Raw genomic sequence first — 14,674 nt, 5'->3', positions numbered from 1 at the left:
TTTATTTTTGGTCTGGACCAGTCATTCCATCAGTATGAAATCCTAATGTAAAAACTCCCCCTTCACTATTTGAGTCAAAACGGAAAGGGAAAAAGAGTATTGGTCTTAGAGTCAAAGGACTTTAGTTCAAATCCCACTGAAAATGACTATTATCTGCCCCTGGGAAAGCCACAACTTCCCAGGGTCTTAGTTTCTTCATCATGAGTTACATGATCTCTCAGATTCCAGCCAGCTCTTGACTTAACTTGCTTATTGGCTTGCCTTTTCAAATGGGTTCACAGGAAAAATCTTGAAGAATAAAAATTAAAATAATAAAAATAATAAACCTCTTTCTCCCACACACACCTCTGTCTCACTGATCTACTTTTGTACAATTCTGCAACTTTGCTGTATCTTAAATCTTGAAGAAGTGCCTGGGGGGATGGAGAGTTCAGTTCACATAGTTATCGTGTCAGAGACAGGACTGAAACTTCAAGCCAGCCCTCTCTCCACTGTGATACTGTGATATGCTGCCTGGTTAAGCAGAGAACATGACAGTTCATAATATATCATAATGTGACATGGACATACCTGGCACCTTCATCTCCTCCCTCCCCTCACTTTTCAGCTCCTTTCTATGTGATGTTTTCCCCCACAAAAATATTACCTCTTTGAGGACAGGTCTGTCTGTCTTTCTGTTTATATTTGTATTCCCAGAGCTTCCCATAGTAAGCCCTTGATAAAAATGGCTCATTGACTTGTTTGTTGGCTTGATTTTCAAAATGGGTTCAAGAGTCTAATTTCCTAAAACAAACAAACAAATAAAAAACCTCCTTCTCTTAAACAAGGCTTGAAGCAGCTTTACTCAGCTAAGCAGCCCGCCTCAGTCAGGCACTCCAGCACCAGGCATTATAAATGTTGCAGAAAGGGGTCTGAAGGGCCCTCACAAATCAGCATATTATGACATTATGAAATTGGGACACTTAGCACTTCTGCAGTGTTGTCTGTCTTCAAAGGGTTTTATCAACATTACTTAATGAAAATTATCGTGGGAATTTGGCATCCCTTTCCCAGGTCCCCCTCACTGACGTCTAACCTCCCTCTTAGGATTTTCCTGGAAACACAATTCTACTCTCCAGTGGGGGGAAACATTCCCCATCAAACCGGCCTCTGGCTTTATGAATCTAATAAAATATAACCAGCCTGAATCACCATATGCCTAAGGGGGGAGAAGAAAAGGAAAAAAGCAAAGTGGGGGGCCATATCAGAATGTGAGCTGCCTGCACCCCTTCCCCCTCTTCAATCCACTTCTAATAGGTCCAGAAATGTCTGCATTTGCCTTCATTACCCAGAGAAATGGAGGGGGGTTCTTTCTGCTGGCTCAGTGCTCCAAAGCTCTGTAATTTTTTGCATTTTTAGTGAAAATTTAAGCCTATTCAATGTATTTGTCCTAGTGGTTTTTTCATTCACCCCTAATGCAATTAGGATTGAGTTTCTCCAACATTGGGGGAGATTTAACAACAGTGGGGAAAATTGTCATTTCATTCCCAAATATCAACACGCCTACACTCACCCAATCTGGAGTCTCTCTGGTGTCTGCTGTACCTACTTGAATAGCACAGAGAATATTAACAGAGAAAACCTTCCTCAAAGTTAAGAAGCAGGGAGAACTCTGATGGATGAAGGCAGAGTGTGGAGGGAAGTTTCTTTCATTCATTTGCTGGTTATTCTAAGCTCCATACTGAGATGGCATTAAACTGTATCTCAAGGTCAGGCTTTCTTTGAAAATGGCAATTTTCCAGGAGTAAGCTGAGGGTGAAGAGGTAGACTGGGACTTTCTTGAATGATGATAGTTGGCAGGGACACCTGGGAAATCATCCCGAACTCCCCATTTTACAGATAAAGAATTGAGATCTTGAAAATTCTATGGTCAGTCCATGGACCTACTACCTTTTTTAAACAGACCTGAGACACTAGTTTAGGTTTCAGTCCAGTGCTCTCTTCACCACTCTAAGCTATTCCCAGAAATGAGACACTGGAGTCTAAGAAACTAGACTCCAGAGTAGGATGTGAAAAACTCTGACTAGGAGCAAGAATGCTGAGTTTAGAGTCAGGAACTAGATTCAAATCACAGCCCTGCTGTTTTGTGGAAACCTAGGGCAAAGCACAACTTCCCAGACTGGGCGACTCCTGTTTTTCTTTTCAGCGAGGCACCCTGTGGCCCTAGAGCTAACCCAAAGGGAAATGGGGATGTCAACCATGTTGGTCTTTGGCACCTGGCCCCTTTGGCCACGAACCCAGGGATGGAGAACTTCAGTAATCCCCACACTCCACTGCTAGATGTTTTCCCACATCCTTTCCCTTGCCATCAAAGCTTAACTGTTGTGAGGGTTGTGATTGTTTTTTCCAATCTGTTCTGTAGTTATGTTCTTTACTGTCGACCGTGGATAGTGAATTGTTAATCTGACAAATTAAGCCATTATTAATGTGTTCCCTACATGTAACATCCTCCCAGATAACACATTGCCTTAGTCGATGGGAAATTAATTTGTCTTCAATAGATCCCTAAGAAATGACACCAGGGGAGAAAATCTCAGGTTCAATAAAAGACAGCATCTACTCTGACTCATGAGCAGATGTATTACACCAAGGTACATGATATTATGTAGGTGGCTGCTGGCTTCAATTACAGATAAACTCTGCAACTCATCCAATTACCCTGGGTCTTCTCCATCACTCCTCCCTCCCCTCTCCAATCAGGCAAAGAACAGCCACGTCCCCTACGTACGTATGCAGACGTCTCCGTTCTCGTAGTATCCTGGGCAGCACTGGGATCTCCGTCGGTACATGGTCCTGAGGCCTCTCCGATATGCCGTCTTATAACTTATTCTAAATCACAAGACAGAAAGCCACTTGAAAGCATTGAAAATCAATCACTCCTGTTAGAATTATATTTGTGTTAAGCTATAGCGAGGATGCCATTCAATAATTACTTTAAAATGCATGGAGGTTTCTGATGTGAAGGAACACAATAAAACAAAATCAATAGGGAAATCTTGACACTAGCAATATTGAATGTATTAGAAACGGAGCATCTGCTAATGTCTGCCAATTCTCCCTCACATCTTGAAATGATTCTTGGGCATAATCTTGCAGTCCTGCAGAAGAGACACTGGGTAATTTGGAGGACAACTGTAGCCTTGAGGAAGCATCACAGAGGGGGCATCGGGAGCTAGAAGGGACCTTGGAGAGGTAAGATAATAGGATTTGGTGCTGGAAAGGCTTTTAGAGACTATTTTTGATAAAAGACAAAACAGAAGCCCAAGGCTGCCCCAGGACCCAGAGATAAATGGCTTAGCTGAGATTCAAACCAGGTCTTCCAATTCCAACGTTCCTTCCACTCATATCTGGTCATTATATGCTCAATAACCCCTGTCAATGACAAGCCTGGGATGGACAGATGATTAGATTAATTCATTTCATCACTCCTATTGTCCCTTTAGAGTTTCTCCCCCAGAGGGAAGGGGGAAAAAGGCATCCAAAGAAACATGTTCTCTCCTGTTCATCATTCAGAGCCACTCAGGGAATTGGAAGCATTTTTTTCCCCACCAAGAAAACCCAAGGGCTATATTCTCCCTCTTAAAACTCTTAACACTGTCCCTGCCTTTCAGAGCCAAAAGGGACCTTTAGAGATCTCTTTGTCCAATCCTCTCATTTTAAAGAGGTCACTGAGATGGGGGAGAGGGAGGAGGAGGGAACTGAGAGGGAAGAGAGAAACTGCCTGAGATTTCATATAAGTAAGTTAGAATTTTCATCAATTCTTGGTTATCCACTCTCACCAAGGGAAGCAGTGACTTGTATAATACACAACAACAGATAATCCCAAAGTCATTCCCATAGGGTTTTGGCAGGAAGACAGATAGAAACAAAGAGAACATGATGCTGCATATTTGCCTTAATAACTAGGCTGAGAGAACGTTAATTTACTTTTCCAGAGATCACGGCTTCCAACTACTAGAGCTCAGAAATGTGCAACAGGAAGTCAACCTAGGATTAAACAGTTGCCACCAAAGACACATATGAGATAATCCATACATGGTTGATGGGTCAGATACAAAGAGTAGTGAGTGTGCACATGATTCTGCAGTCGGGTCCTATGCTACTCTGGATCCCAGATAAAGAGATTGTTCAACAAAGGACCAGAACAATGGCAATGAATTCTAGGACCTAAAATCAGACACCCTACAAATCAGCTCAGTTTCATGTGGCTTAGAATAGGTGATCAGTGATAGACATCCTAACATAATAGTGATATCTCCATTGAAGTTCAAGTTCACCAAAAGCCTCAGTCCTTGGCACAGTTCTGTTCAATGTTTTTATTAGTGATTTTATGCATTAATCATGCCCAGATATGCTTATTGAATCACTTTAATCACTGAAAAAAACTTTCTGTATTGAGTGATAGAAGCAAAATCCAAAAGGACTTAGATAAATGTTATCAGTGAACAACCAGGATAAATGCAGTCTTAGAATAAAAACAAGTTGCACAAGTGTGAAAGTGAGAGATGTGGCTAAAAAAATCATCATGAAAAAAAAGGGATTTGAATGGATTGCAAGTTTAATACGAATCACTAGTATAACTATCTTAGTATAACAGCAGCCAAGAAAACCTAAAGCATTCTTAGGCTACATTAAAAGAATTATCTGTAATGTATATGCTGTATGTGGGAAGCAACTTGGAGTAATAATAAAGAACACACTGGATTTGGAGTTAGGAAAAACCTGTTTAAATCCACCTCTGACATTTATGAACTGTGTGACTATAAACAATCCATTTATACTCTGTACCTTAGTTTCCTCATCTGTAAAATGGAAACAACTACTATGGTCACAAGGTTGTTGTAAGAGTCAAAAACTACACCCTGTAAAGCACTCCCTCTCCTTTGCAAAAATTCAGACTCTACAAAAATGTCAGCATAACCACTATTTCAAGTGCTATTGTTAGTCCGACTCTGCCTTCATCAGACCAAAAGCACTGTTTCTAGGAATCCCATTTTAGAAGGGGCACTAACAACATGAAACAAGCCCAGAGAAGGTTGAAAAGGTTGGCAAAAAGATTCAAAATCATGCCTTAAGAGGATCAGTAGAAGACACTAGAGGTACTTAATTTAGAAAAGAAATCAGTGAGTAGAGAGAAGAGGGGAATTCATGAAAGGGGTTTCAAGTACATAAACGAATAACACACAGAAGGTAAATTAGATTTGTCCTATTTGGCATTGGGTAGCAGAACGAGAAAGTTCTTCAACTGATCTGGAAAATAGATCCAGCAAAGAGAATCTAAAAATAGCTGGATTACCTAAAATCTGTGATCAAAAAAGAGTCTAGGATATCACATTTCTAGAAATTATTAAAGAAAACTTCCCTGATATTCTAAAACCAGAGAATAAAATAGAAATTGAAAAAAAAATCCACCAATCAATTCCTGAAAGACTCCCAAAATGAAAACTCCTAGGTTACTATAGCCAAATTCCAGAGCTCCCAGATCAAGAAGAGAATATTGCAAGCAACCAGAAAGAAATAATTCAGGTATTGTGGAACCACAATTAGGATAACACAAGATTTAGGAGCTTCTACACTAAAGAATCTTGGCCTGGAATATATTTTGGAAGGCACAGGAGCTAGGATTACAACCAAGAATCACCTACCCAGGAAAATTGAGTATAATACTTCATGTGAGAAATTGGACATTCAATGAAATAGGAGACTTTCAAGCATTTTAAATGAAAAAACCAGAGCTAAATAGAAAATCTGACTTTCAAAAACAAGACTCAAGAGAAGAATAAGAAGATAAACAGGAGGGAGAAATTATAAGGAACATAAAAAGATTAATGAGTTTTCTCATTCTGGAAGTCTTCAAGTAAAAGCCAGAGGACTCCATGCCATGGATGGTGGGATCCATGATCTAGTAGTTCAACAAAGGGATTTCTGAAGTCTCTTCCAGATTGTCTCTGCACCTTCTTCTTCCCATGGGTCTGGGCTCCTGGTGAGATTATTCTACCAGAAATTGTCTACCAGAAATTATCACTGCAGCAAACCCTACTCAGCTGTGCCCAATAATTAGCATTACCAACTTAGCTGAGGATGCTAGACTCCATTGTTGGCCATTGGCCATATCTGGCTAAGCAGTCACACCTGAGTTCCACGTTCCCTGGCCTCCCAGTACAAGCTGAATCATCCTTCTTCCATTTTTAAATTTTTCCCTTTATGACAAATGACAGCATTTGCATCCCCTAGGAAATCTGTGATATTTGGGGATGTCATTAGATAAGGTCATTCTACTTTATCAAAAACCCATAAGAGGAGGTGTCCTGGTTGGAAAGCCACGCCTGGCTTCCTAGCACAGGCAGAGAGTTTCCAGGGTCTTTGGGGAAACTATGTAAGCATCTGAGTGGGGAAAATTGAAAGCATATTCTAGAGGTCATCCAGTCTATTCCCTTCCGTCCAAACAAGTTAAGCCAGCTTAACAGGAGGCTTTTAGGATCTTATTTAAAAGCTTGTGGAATAGTGGATAGAGCGATGGAGTTCACATCAGGAAAACCTTAGTCTATCTGACTCCTATCTCAGACTTAGATGTGTGACTCTGGGAAAGTCATTTACTTATGCTTCTATATATTATGGATAATAAAAACAGCATCTGTCTCACAAGGTTGCTGTGAGGATCAGATGAGAAATGTGGGCTCGGCAAATAGCTGCAGAATTGCTATTATTAGGACTTCTCATGAAGGAGCGTCTACTGCCTGACCAGGGTTTTCTTTTTTCCTTTACAACCCAGATTAAGAGTTTCCTTTGCCTGTCTGGATCTCAGTCCCACAGCAGGAAGCAGAGGGGGCTGCAAGTTTGGTTCTCTGCTGACTCTTAGGTGAAGGATGCCGTATTAAAACATGCCGGTCTGCATTTAAGCAAATTGATGACATTGCTGTCAACGTGCAGGCTCTGGGTCATCAGGAAAGCTGCAAGACAACTCAATAATCCTGCAAAATAATTCATTTTCCAGAAACATAGCCTATTTTAATAAGCAGCCGCTTCCTTGCCAGGTGCCGGGGTGATGAATGGGTAGCCCCGGTTTCAGAGCAATGGATAGAGCAGTGCCACATGCTTTCTGTCACTGAGACACGGCAGGGACATCCTTGCCAGCTTCAGCTCTAGGATCAGAACCTGACGATTTCTGAAATAAAGAGCAAGCCGGCTTCTTTGTCCACACTCAGAGGCAGCAAAGAATGCACAACCAAAGGGTAACATCAGAGATAGGAAGGGAACTCAGACACCATCTTGTCTAGTCCCCTCTCTTTTACAAATGAGGAAACGGGCTCAAAAAGAAAGGATTTCCCCAAATCACACAAGTTAGTGCAAGGGTTGGGAGAAGAACCTGGGTATCCTGCTTTCAGTCTGTTTACTATACCAGGGAAAGGGATTAGGCTTGTCGTTTCATTAGTAGGAGGAACTTCCTCCATCCTGCAGTTCAATACCTTCTCTGAAATTTTTAGTCTAAGAGTTGCCTAGAGCAAAGGGGTCAGATTCATGGCAAACAGGCAGCAGAGAACCACAAACTGCAGAGTATGGCCTCAGCCAGATTAAAATATAATTTAAAATGTTTAGAAAATAAATAAAAATGCAATACAACATAATTTGTAGTTTTCTAAGTCACCGTGTGGCTGGTAGGGATCTCCTGAAACCACTGGCCTAGAACATTATGAGGGTTTAAATGCCTTGTCCAGGGTCACACAGACAGGGAGTGTCTGTAACCCAAGACTTTCTGACAATGAAGTGATCCTATCCTTGGCCCTGTTTCTGTGGAATATTTTTTCCTCCTCCTGCCTGAGTCTCCCATTAACCTGTTATGTTATGAACTTCCTTGTAAACCCAAAGCTACAACTTCCTGCTCCCCAGATGGATCTCTGGTCCTGCCCATGCCAGAGCACTCACTCTTTCTGTTCCCTGTGATGGTTCAGAGAATCTGGTCAATCACCCCAAAATACTATCAGACATCCATGATTCTCTATGGGCAAATTCATGGAAGGATGTGGGAGTCTTAAAATCTGCTATCCCTGTAACTGCTGAGGTTAAGGGAGGGCCCTTGCCATCCATTCCTCAATATCCTCTGCCAAAGGAGGCCCTGAAGGTATTTCACCCATTACTGACTCTCTGGGGAATAAAGGTATTATTATTCCATGTAGTTACCCACCACAGAAACCAGATCTCTGACCATTGAACTACAAGGCCTCTAATATGCTGCCAGTATTAATTACCTACAATCATTCTGGAAAGGGAATCAGGTTGGGGCTGTGATTTATTGCCTACATCCCCAGGAAACTGATTCCCAACTTGATCTTCACTGGCTAGAGGAATGCAAACCTCTTGCTTGCCCTCTTAGAGAACACCACTAACTGATAATAACCCAATCTTTTAGGGATTTCAGAATGCTTCTATATCTTTTTATTTTATCTCACTGAAGTGTGTCAGTTTTGTAAGACAGATGGTAAGGAAGAAATTATTCCTCATTTTACAGAGGAAGGTGAGCAACCTGATTAAACTTACACAGCAAGACAACAGCATGCCCTCTTTATTTCCCCTTTCTTCCAGACCTAGATTATTCTCTGATACCACCCTTTCTACCTGTGGGTCCTGATTTCTACTTCCCTCTCTGTCTTTGTCTCTCTCTGTCTCTGTGTCTCTCCCACTGTCTCTGTCTCTCTGCCTTCCCTCCACCCCAGTGATATGACAATCTTAAGAGTCAAGATCGGGTCAAAGGTCCAGATGCCCAATAATAGGAGAATTCATCATGTGGGGATGGTACTCACCGATGCCTTGTGCACTTGAACCAGTTGAGAATGTCGGTACATCTTGTATAGTAGATCTGGTCAAAAGGGTGAGCATAGGATTCCTGGACTGTCACAGCATAGCTAAGGGGCAGAGGGGAGAGAGATGCATTATCACCCAAGGGGACTGGATAATTTTTAGGCTGGCACACCGTCCTTGAGCTAACTAGATGCATAACCAAGAGACCTCACCACACTGCACAGTGTGTCAAGACCAGGGCTACCATCCTTCCCTGCTCACAAAAACCTCTATTCCCAGACTCAAGGAAAGGGAGACTCTAAAACCAGATATTCCCCCTCTAGATTATTCCAAGAGCATATGTTCCATCTCCCTCTCAGAGATACAAGTCTGGCTCATTTCCTGAAATAATAAGTTCATTCACTGATTCATTCATTTATTCATTAAATTTCAATTACTTCAACTTTAAAAAATTATTAAGCACCAAATGTGCTTAATATTATGTGCAAATTCTATGTGCAAAGCACTGTGCTGGATACTGAGGAAGAACAAAATTTTATGTGAGTTTCTGCTCCTGAATGAATCATGGAAGTCATTCATTAGGGCTTATTATTTGCAAGTATTTGAAGTATATATTATGCATGGGGAAGGCCTTCTGCTAGGTACTATACAGTCCTGCCCTCCAGAAGTTTGCCTTCCAAATAAGAGAGATCAGATGCACTCCCAAATTTCAATTTTCTACAGACAAAAGCTCTGCTCCCACCCTCACAAATTCATATGCTAAGCCTCAGTGGACCCCAAAAGATAAGGGAATCACAACTGTCTCAGCAAGGATGACCAAGAGGAGAGAAGGTTCAGGAAAGAGAATTTGGGTATGGACTGTATCTCAGCTTTGTAGCTGGGTAGTTAACGTTGCTTGTATATCAAAATGCTAATGAGGGTCCAGATTAATTTAACAGAGCCAGACTTTACCAGCCCAGGGAGGTCTTTACTCTGTGTTTTATGATGGAGGGGCATAATTACCGAGGCTCCCGTCTGGAGCACTAATCCAACTGGGGAATTCTCCCTAAGAGGTCTCTCGGGGCTAGGGTGTGTATTTTTTAAATTACACAGATTTAATCTTCACGTAATGTGCAATGGAGCTGAGCCAAGAACAGGCTGCTACTGGAAACATTAGGAACTAATGTGGGGTCCCAGGACTGAGAGCATAGGCCCTCTACATTACAGGATTTCAAACTGGAAGGAACCTCAGAGATTTGTCTCATTCAACTCCTTCATTTTGCAGATGAGGAAACTGAGTTTTTCTTTCTCCTCAACAAGGAGAAAAATGTCTTGTCCAAGTTCCCCCAAGTATTCAAGAGAAAAGTCAGGAAGTAAGCTAGGAGAGCCTGGGTAATCCAGTCCAACAGAGAAACCTCAAACCTGATTTGTACCCAGAGAAATAATCCAGCTTTCTTTTCTCTGCACCAAAATTCTCACCTAAGCTGATGATCAAATTGGTCTGGGCTAAGCTGCCATCCTGATTTTCTAAGATGTAGAGAGTACTCAAGGGTCCCTCATTTTAGAATCAGTCAACAAATATTTATTAAGGACATACCATGGCACTGTGCTAAGCACTGGGAATAAAAAGAAGGCAAAAACTAGTCTTTCCTTTCAAGGAGCTCACTGAGGAAGAAACTGTAGGCAGAGCTGATTTGTCTTGCACATGATTGATTCACACTATTAGCAGGACCATAATTTTAAGCCAGATCTTCTAATCCAGTTGTTTTTCTCCTAACCTATACTGCCTTTGTTCTGAATCAAAGATTTAGTAACTACAAAGACTTGGTTCAAGTGTCTCCTGCAATGGAAGATGTTCTCTTAGAGAGAAAAGACACTTTTATTCCCTTAACAACAAAAGATGTATTTGAGTTTACTCTGGAAGAAGAACAGGGAGACAAAAAAGAAAAAGAAAGAGGACTTCACTAAACATACAAACTAGATAATCAGTCTCTGTCTAAGCAAAAGCAAGTCAGCTTGAACTCTTCTGCCACTTCTGACATCACTGTGTGGGGGCAGAGGCTTGAGAGCTATCCCACTCCCAAGGCACAGAGATTTGAAGGGACAGTCTTGGGACTGTCCCTCCTGAGCATAAGCTTCTTTGCAGACTCCTAAAAGTGTAGCAGGCCCCTAGAATAGTCCTGCCTGTCCTCCCACCTACCCAAAGGACTCAGGGATTCCTGGGACTGCATTAAGGCTGACTATGAATTCACAAGGCTTACTGTGCCAATGAAACACTGACAGTAACAAACTTCTGCTATTCTTTTATAGCATGATTCCTCCACTAGGGCCCTCATTTTAATTTTATTTATTTGACTTACTAATATCCAAGTAATGGCATTGTCCTAGTCAGCATAGCTCATCAATTTGGAGATTTAATTTGGGTTTCCTCTTGATTTATTACTATTACTAATAATAGCAACCCATATTTATATAGCACATTACAGTTTATAAAGTAATTTCCTCTAAACATTCTTAGGATATAAACAATATTTTTACTGTTGGGGGAAAGGAAAAGGGGGAGGAGGGGAAAATGAGATCTGCAGTGTAGAGAACTCCCAGTTTGAAAACTTCCTTCACTGATTTAGATCAGCAACTCACTGTAGCTCATAACTTAGAGATATTTTGGGGGGAGAAAGTAGAGGGATGGAAGGGAAATGGCACTGACAAGATAAGTGACTTGTTCCATGGCCATATACGACTACCTTATGTCAGAAATGTAGATCTTTCTGACGCCAAGGCCTGATATTATCCACTATATCTGCTGCCTAATTTCAATTTATTAATCTTTAAGCCTATTAGTAGAAGGAAGTTCCTCTGATCAATCAGTCAATAAACATTTATGAAGCACTTAGGTGACACAGTGGATAGAGCACAGGGCCTGGAGTGAGGAAAAACTCATCTTCCCGAGTTCAAATCTGGCCTCAGATACTTTTTAGCTGTGTGACTTGGTTTCCTCACCTGTCAAAGGAACTGGGGGAGGAAATGGCAAACCAACTGACTGCTCAACGCCAAGTGTCTAGGAGCAGGAGCTTTTTTTTTTTTTTTTTTTGTCTTTTGGGGTGAGTGGGAAAGTCATCCCAGGACATTGGAACTGGAGGGAACTTTTGAGATCATGGAGTCTGAACTACTCATTTCACAGATAAAGAAAGGGAAATTTGCCAACATTCAAATTGTTTGTAAGGGGTAGGAAGTGGGGAGCAGACCCAGGTCCCCTGATTTCCTAATCTTTGAAAAGAGACCTCATTTTACACCTACAAGACCTCAGTCAAAAGGAGTCCTATAGCTGGAAATCCCTTACAAGAAGCTCCATATCCCAAAGTCACATATACAAAGAGAAGTTGCTAGTTTTTATTTTGACACAAGGTCACTGAAGTATTAGTGAGTTCTCTGAAGCCAGGAAAGTTGTTTTTTCTAGAATTTGGGCAGGACTCTGCAAACGGAGACAAGTGAACATACAGCTGTCTATTATCAAAGGTCCCCAAGCCTGTCTTTGTCTTTGTTTCTGTCGATTTCTCTCTGTGTCTCTGTCTCTGTGAGTCTATGTCCCCATCTCTTTCTTTTCCACTTAGTAACCAATTACCTATAAAGGCACTACCTGGAACAGGCAAAACCTTTCTAGATTCATATTGTGACAAATACTTAAGTTAGCACATAAGGAATGTCTAACAAATCATGACAATCATCCCAGGCAATAAACGCTGACAAATTCCATCTGCCATTTTTTTTGTTGCAGTCTGGTATGGTAGATAAAGGACTGGACTCAGAGTCAGGAAAATGAGGTCAAAGGCTTCCTCCAAAACCGCTGGTAAGTGACCCAAGTGAACTTCAGTGTCCTCGTCCATAAAAGAGGGCCAGGATTGCCCTACCCACCTCAGGGCTTGTGTTGTGAAACTCAGCTATGAGACAGCTAAGTGGTGCAGTGAATGGAGCACTGGCCTTGGACTCAGAAGGATCTGAGTTCAAATCTGGCCTTAAACACTTATTAGCTATAAAATCCTGGGGGGAGGGAAGGGAGAGGGAGGAGGAGAGAAAGAGAGAGGGGGGGAGAGAGAGAGAGAGGAAGAAAGAGAGAGGGAGGGGGGAAGGAGAAAGAGGAGAGAGAGAATGAGAATGAATATTCGAATATATCAGCTGTATCTGGAAGTAGGTGCCTAAGAAGTGCTTGCTGACAGATTGGGTGAAATGAGATATATGTAAAGGGCTTTGCAAACTTTAAAGCACTGCATAAATATTAATTGACATTATCTGCCAACCCTTCCCCACACCCAATGAAGACAAACAATACCTAATATTTATTAGTGAGTTTGGAGACAAAAGAATAAATAATAGTGACAAACTATTGGACTACTTAAATCCAACCACTGTTAAAGACTAAAGTAAGAGCAGTGGATGAAACAATAATTTCCAATAGCTCCCCTGGCTGTCAGGAAAGCTCAGATGTCATCAGGCACCTATCTGTACCACTCAGCATAGTGTAATGGTAATGGATAGAGCAATGACTCTGGCCCAGAAGGCCTTGGGTCAAATCCTGACATAGTTACTGACCATGAAACAAGTTTTTTTGTTTTTTCTTCTTGCAATCTCCATTTTTCATCTATAAAACGGGGCTAATCATTCTTACACAAGTTTCTTCACAGAAAAGCATTTTGTATGCCTTAAAGCACCCTTACAAAGTGTTATTATTAATAATGATGAGAAGAATAAGAAAATAATCAGTTAACTTCAGAGGGCCATATTTTTGAGCTATTAGTATAACTTACATGAAACAAGACTCCTTGTTTCATGATCCTATTCAAATGAGGCAGGTCTTTTCTTCTTCCTCCTACAAGCTACTTTTCTCTGTACTTTCCAAGCCTTTCTTTCTTCAAAATCCAGTTCCACAAAGTTTTCCTTGAGAATACACCAATTTCACTCTCTACCCCCTCTGAAATTCCCCATGCTTATACACTGTTGAAGCTTTAATTTTATGCTGACTTGTACCTTTCTGTAAGTTTTTTGAGAGCAGGAGCCAAGTTTTATTCTCCCACAGGGCCTTCCACAAGAGTAAGCATTCAATAAACATTATGGATTACTGATTCATACCAAAAGGGGATCAGGGTACCCTCAGGAGCCAAACAACATGTCTGGGGAGCTTGACCATTACCTCTCCCAGTGACTGCACACATTGGGATCATCGGGGTTCAGCGAGAGTGTAGTTTGAAGAAGGAAGGAGAGACAGAATATTTTCACCATCGATTTTGCTAGGAGGGAGAGTACCATCTTGGGTCCTATGAAGGGGAACAAAAGAAGAGGGGTTATTAATCAAACTGCTTCCCAGAACATCTGTTTAGCACTTCATATTCCCAACATCAAACAGTAAACAGATTTGCTAAGCAGATTAAGTTTCCCATCATCATGGAATAATGAACATTCAATATTTTACTCTTAAACTACAATTTTTTCCGACAGCTGCAGACATTTTGTCTATCATAGTAACAATTTGCTAACTCAGAGGTATTCATTCATTTACTCATTCAACAAACACTCACCAAACACCTATAAATCAGTTCTATTGGACAAATATCTTCTAAGTACCAATTACAAGCTAGATTCTGGGGAGACAATGACTACAATGGCACAGTCCCTATCTGCAGAGAGCTTCCTTTCTAGACTGCTGTGTAAAACCCATATGCTAGGTTCCCAAATTGTGTTTGTCCACGTCTGTTATATTTCTCCCAGTAGTTGTCTGAATTTCTTGGTTTTCTTAGAATCCCCAGAAACTTGTACATAGTATTATATAAATGAGCAGCTCATGGGCATCACTGTGTATAAAGCACCA

At 41.2% G+C, this 14,674-nt stretch overlaps 1 protein-coding gene across 1 annotated transcript in view; it reads right to left on the bottom strand.

The window, feature by feature from the left end:
- LOC116421836 (multiple epidermal growth factor-like domains protein 11) overlaps positions 1-14,674 on the bottom strand; it is a 232,309-nt gene that overhangs the window by 59,136 nt on the left and 158,499 nt on the right. Inside the window, exons 2-4 of the mRNA XM_031955340.1 lie at positions 14,000-14,123; positions 8,838-8,939; positions 2,768-2,868 (exon numbers count right to left, since the gene is read on the bottom strand). Coding sequence (XP_031811200.1) covers positions 2,768-2,868; positions 8,838-8,939; positions 14,000-14,115 — 319 coding nt within the window. The 5' untranslated portion in view covers positions 14,116-14,123. The remainder of the gene's footprint in view (positions 1-2,767; positions 2,869-8,837; positions 8,940-13,999; positions 14,124-14,674) is intronic.

This window comes from Sarcophilus harrisii, chromosome 2 (genome assembly GCF_902635505.1).
Source record: "Sarcophilus harrisii chromosome 2, mSarHar1.11, whole genome shotgun sequence".
NCBI lineage: Eukaryota > Metazoa > Chordata > Mammalia > Dasyuromorphia > Dasyuridae > Sarcophilus > Sarcophilus harrisii.
This window is presented reverse-complemented; position numbering and strand designations above follow the sequence as displayed.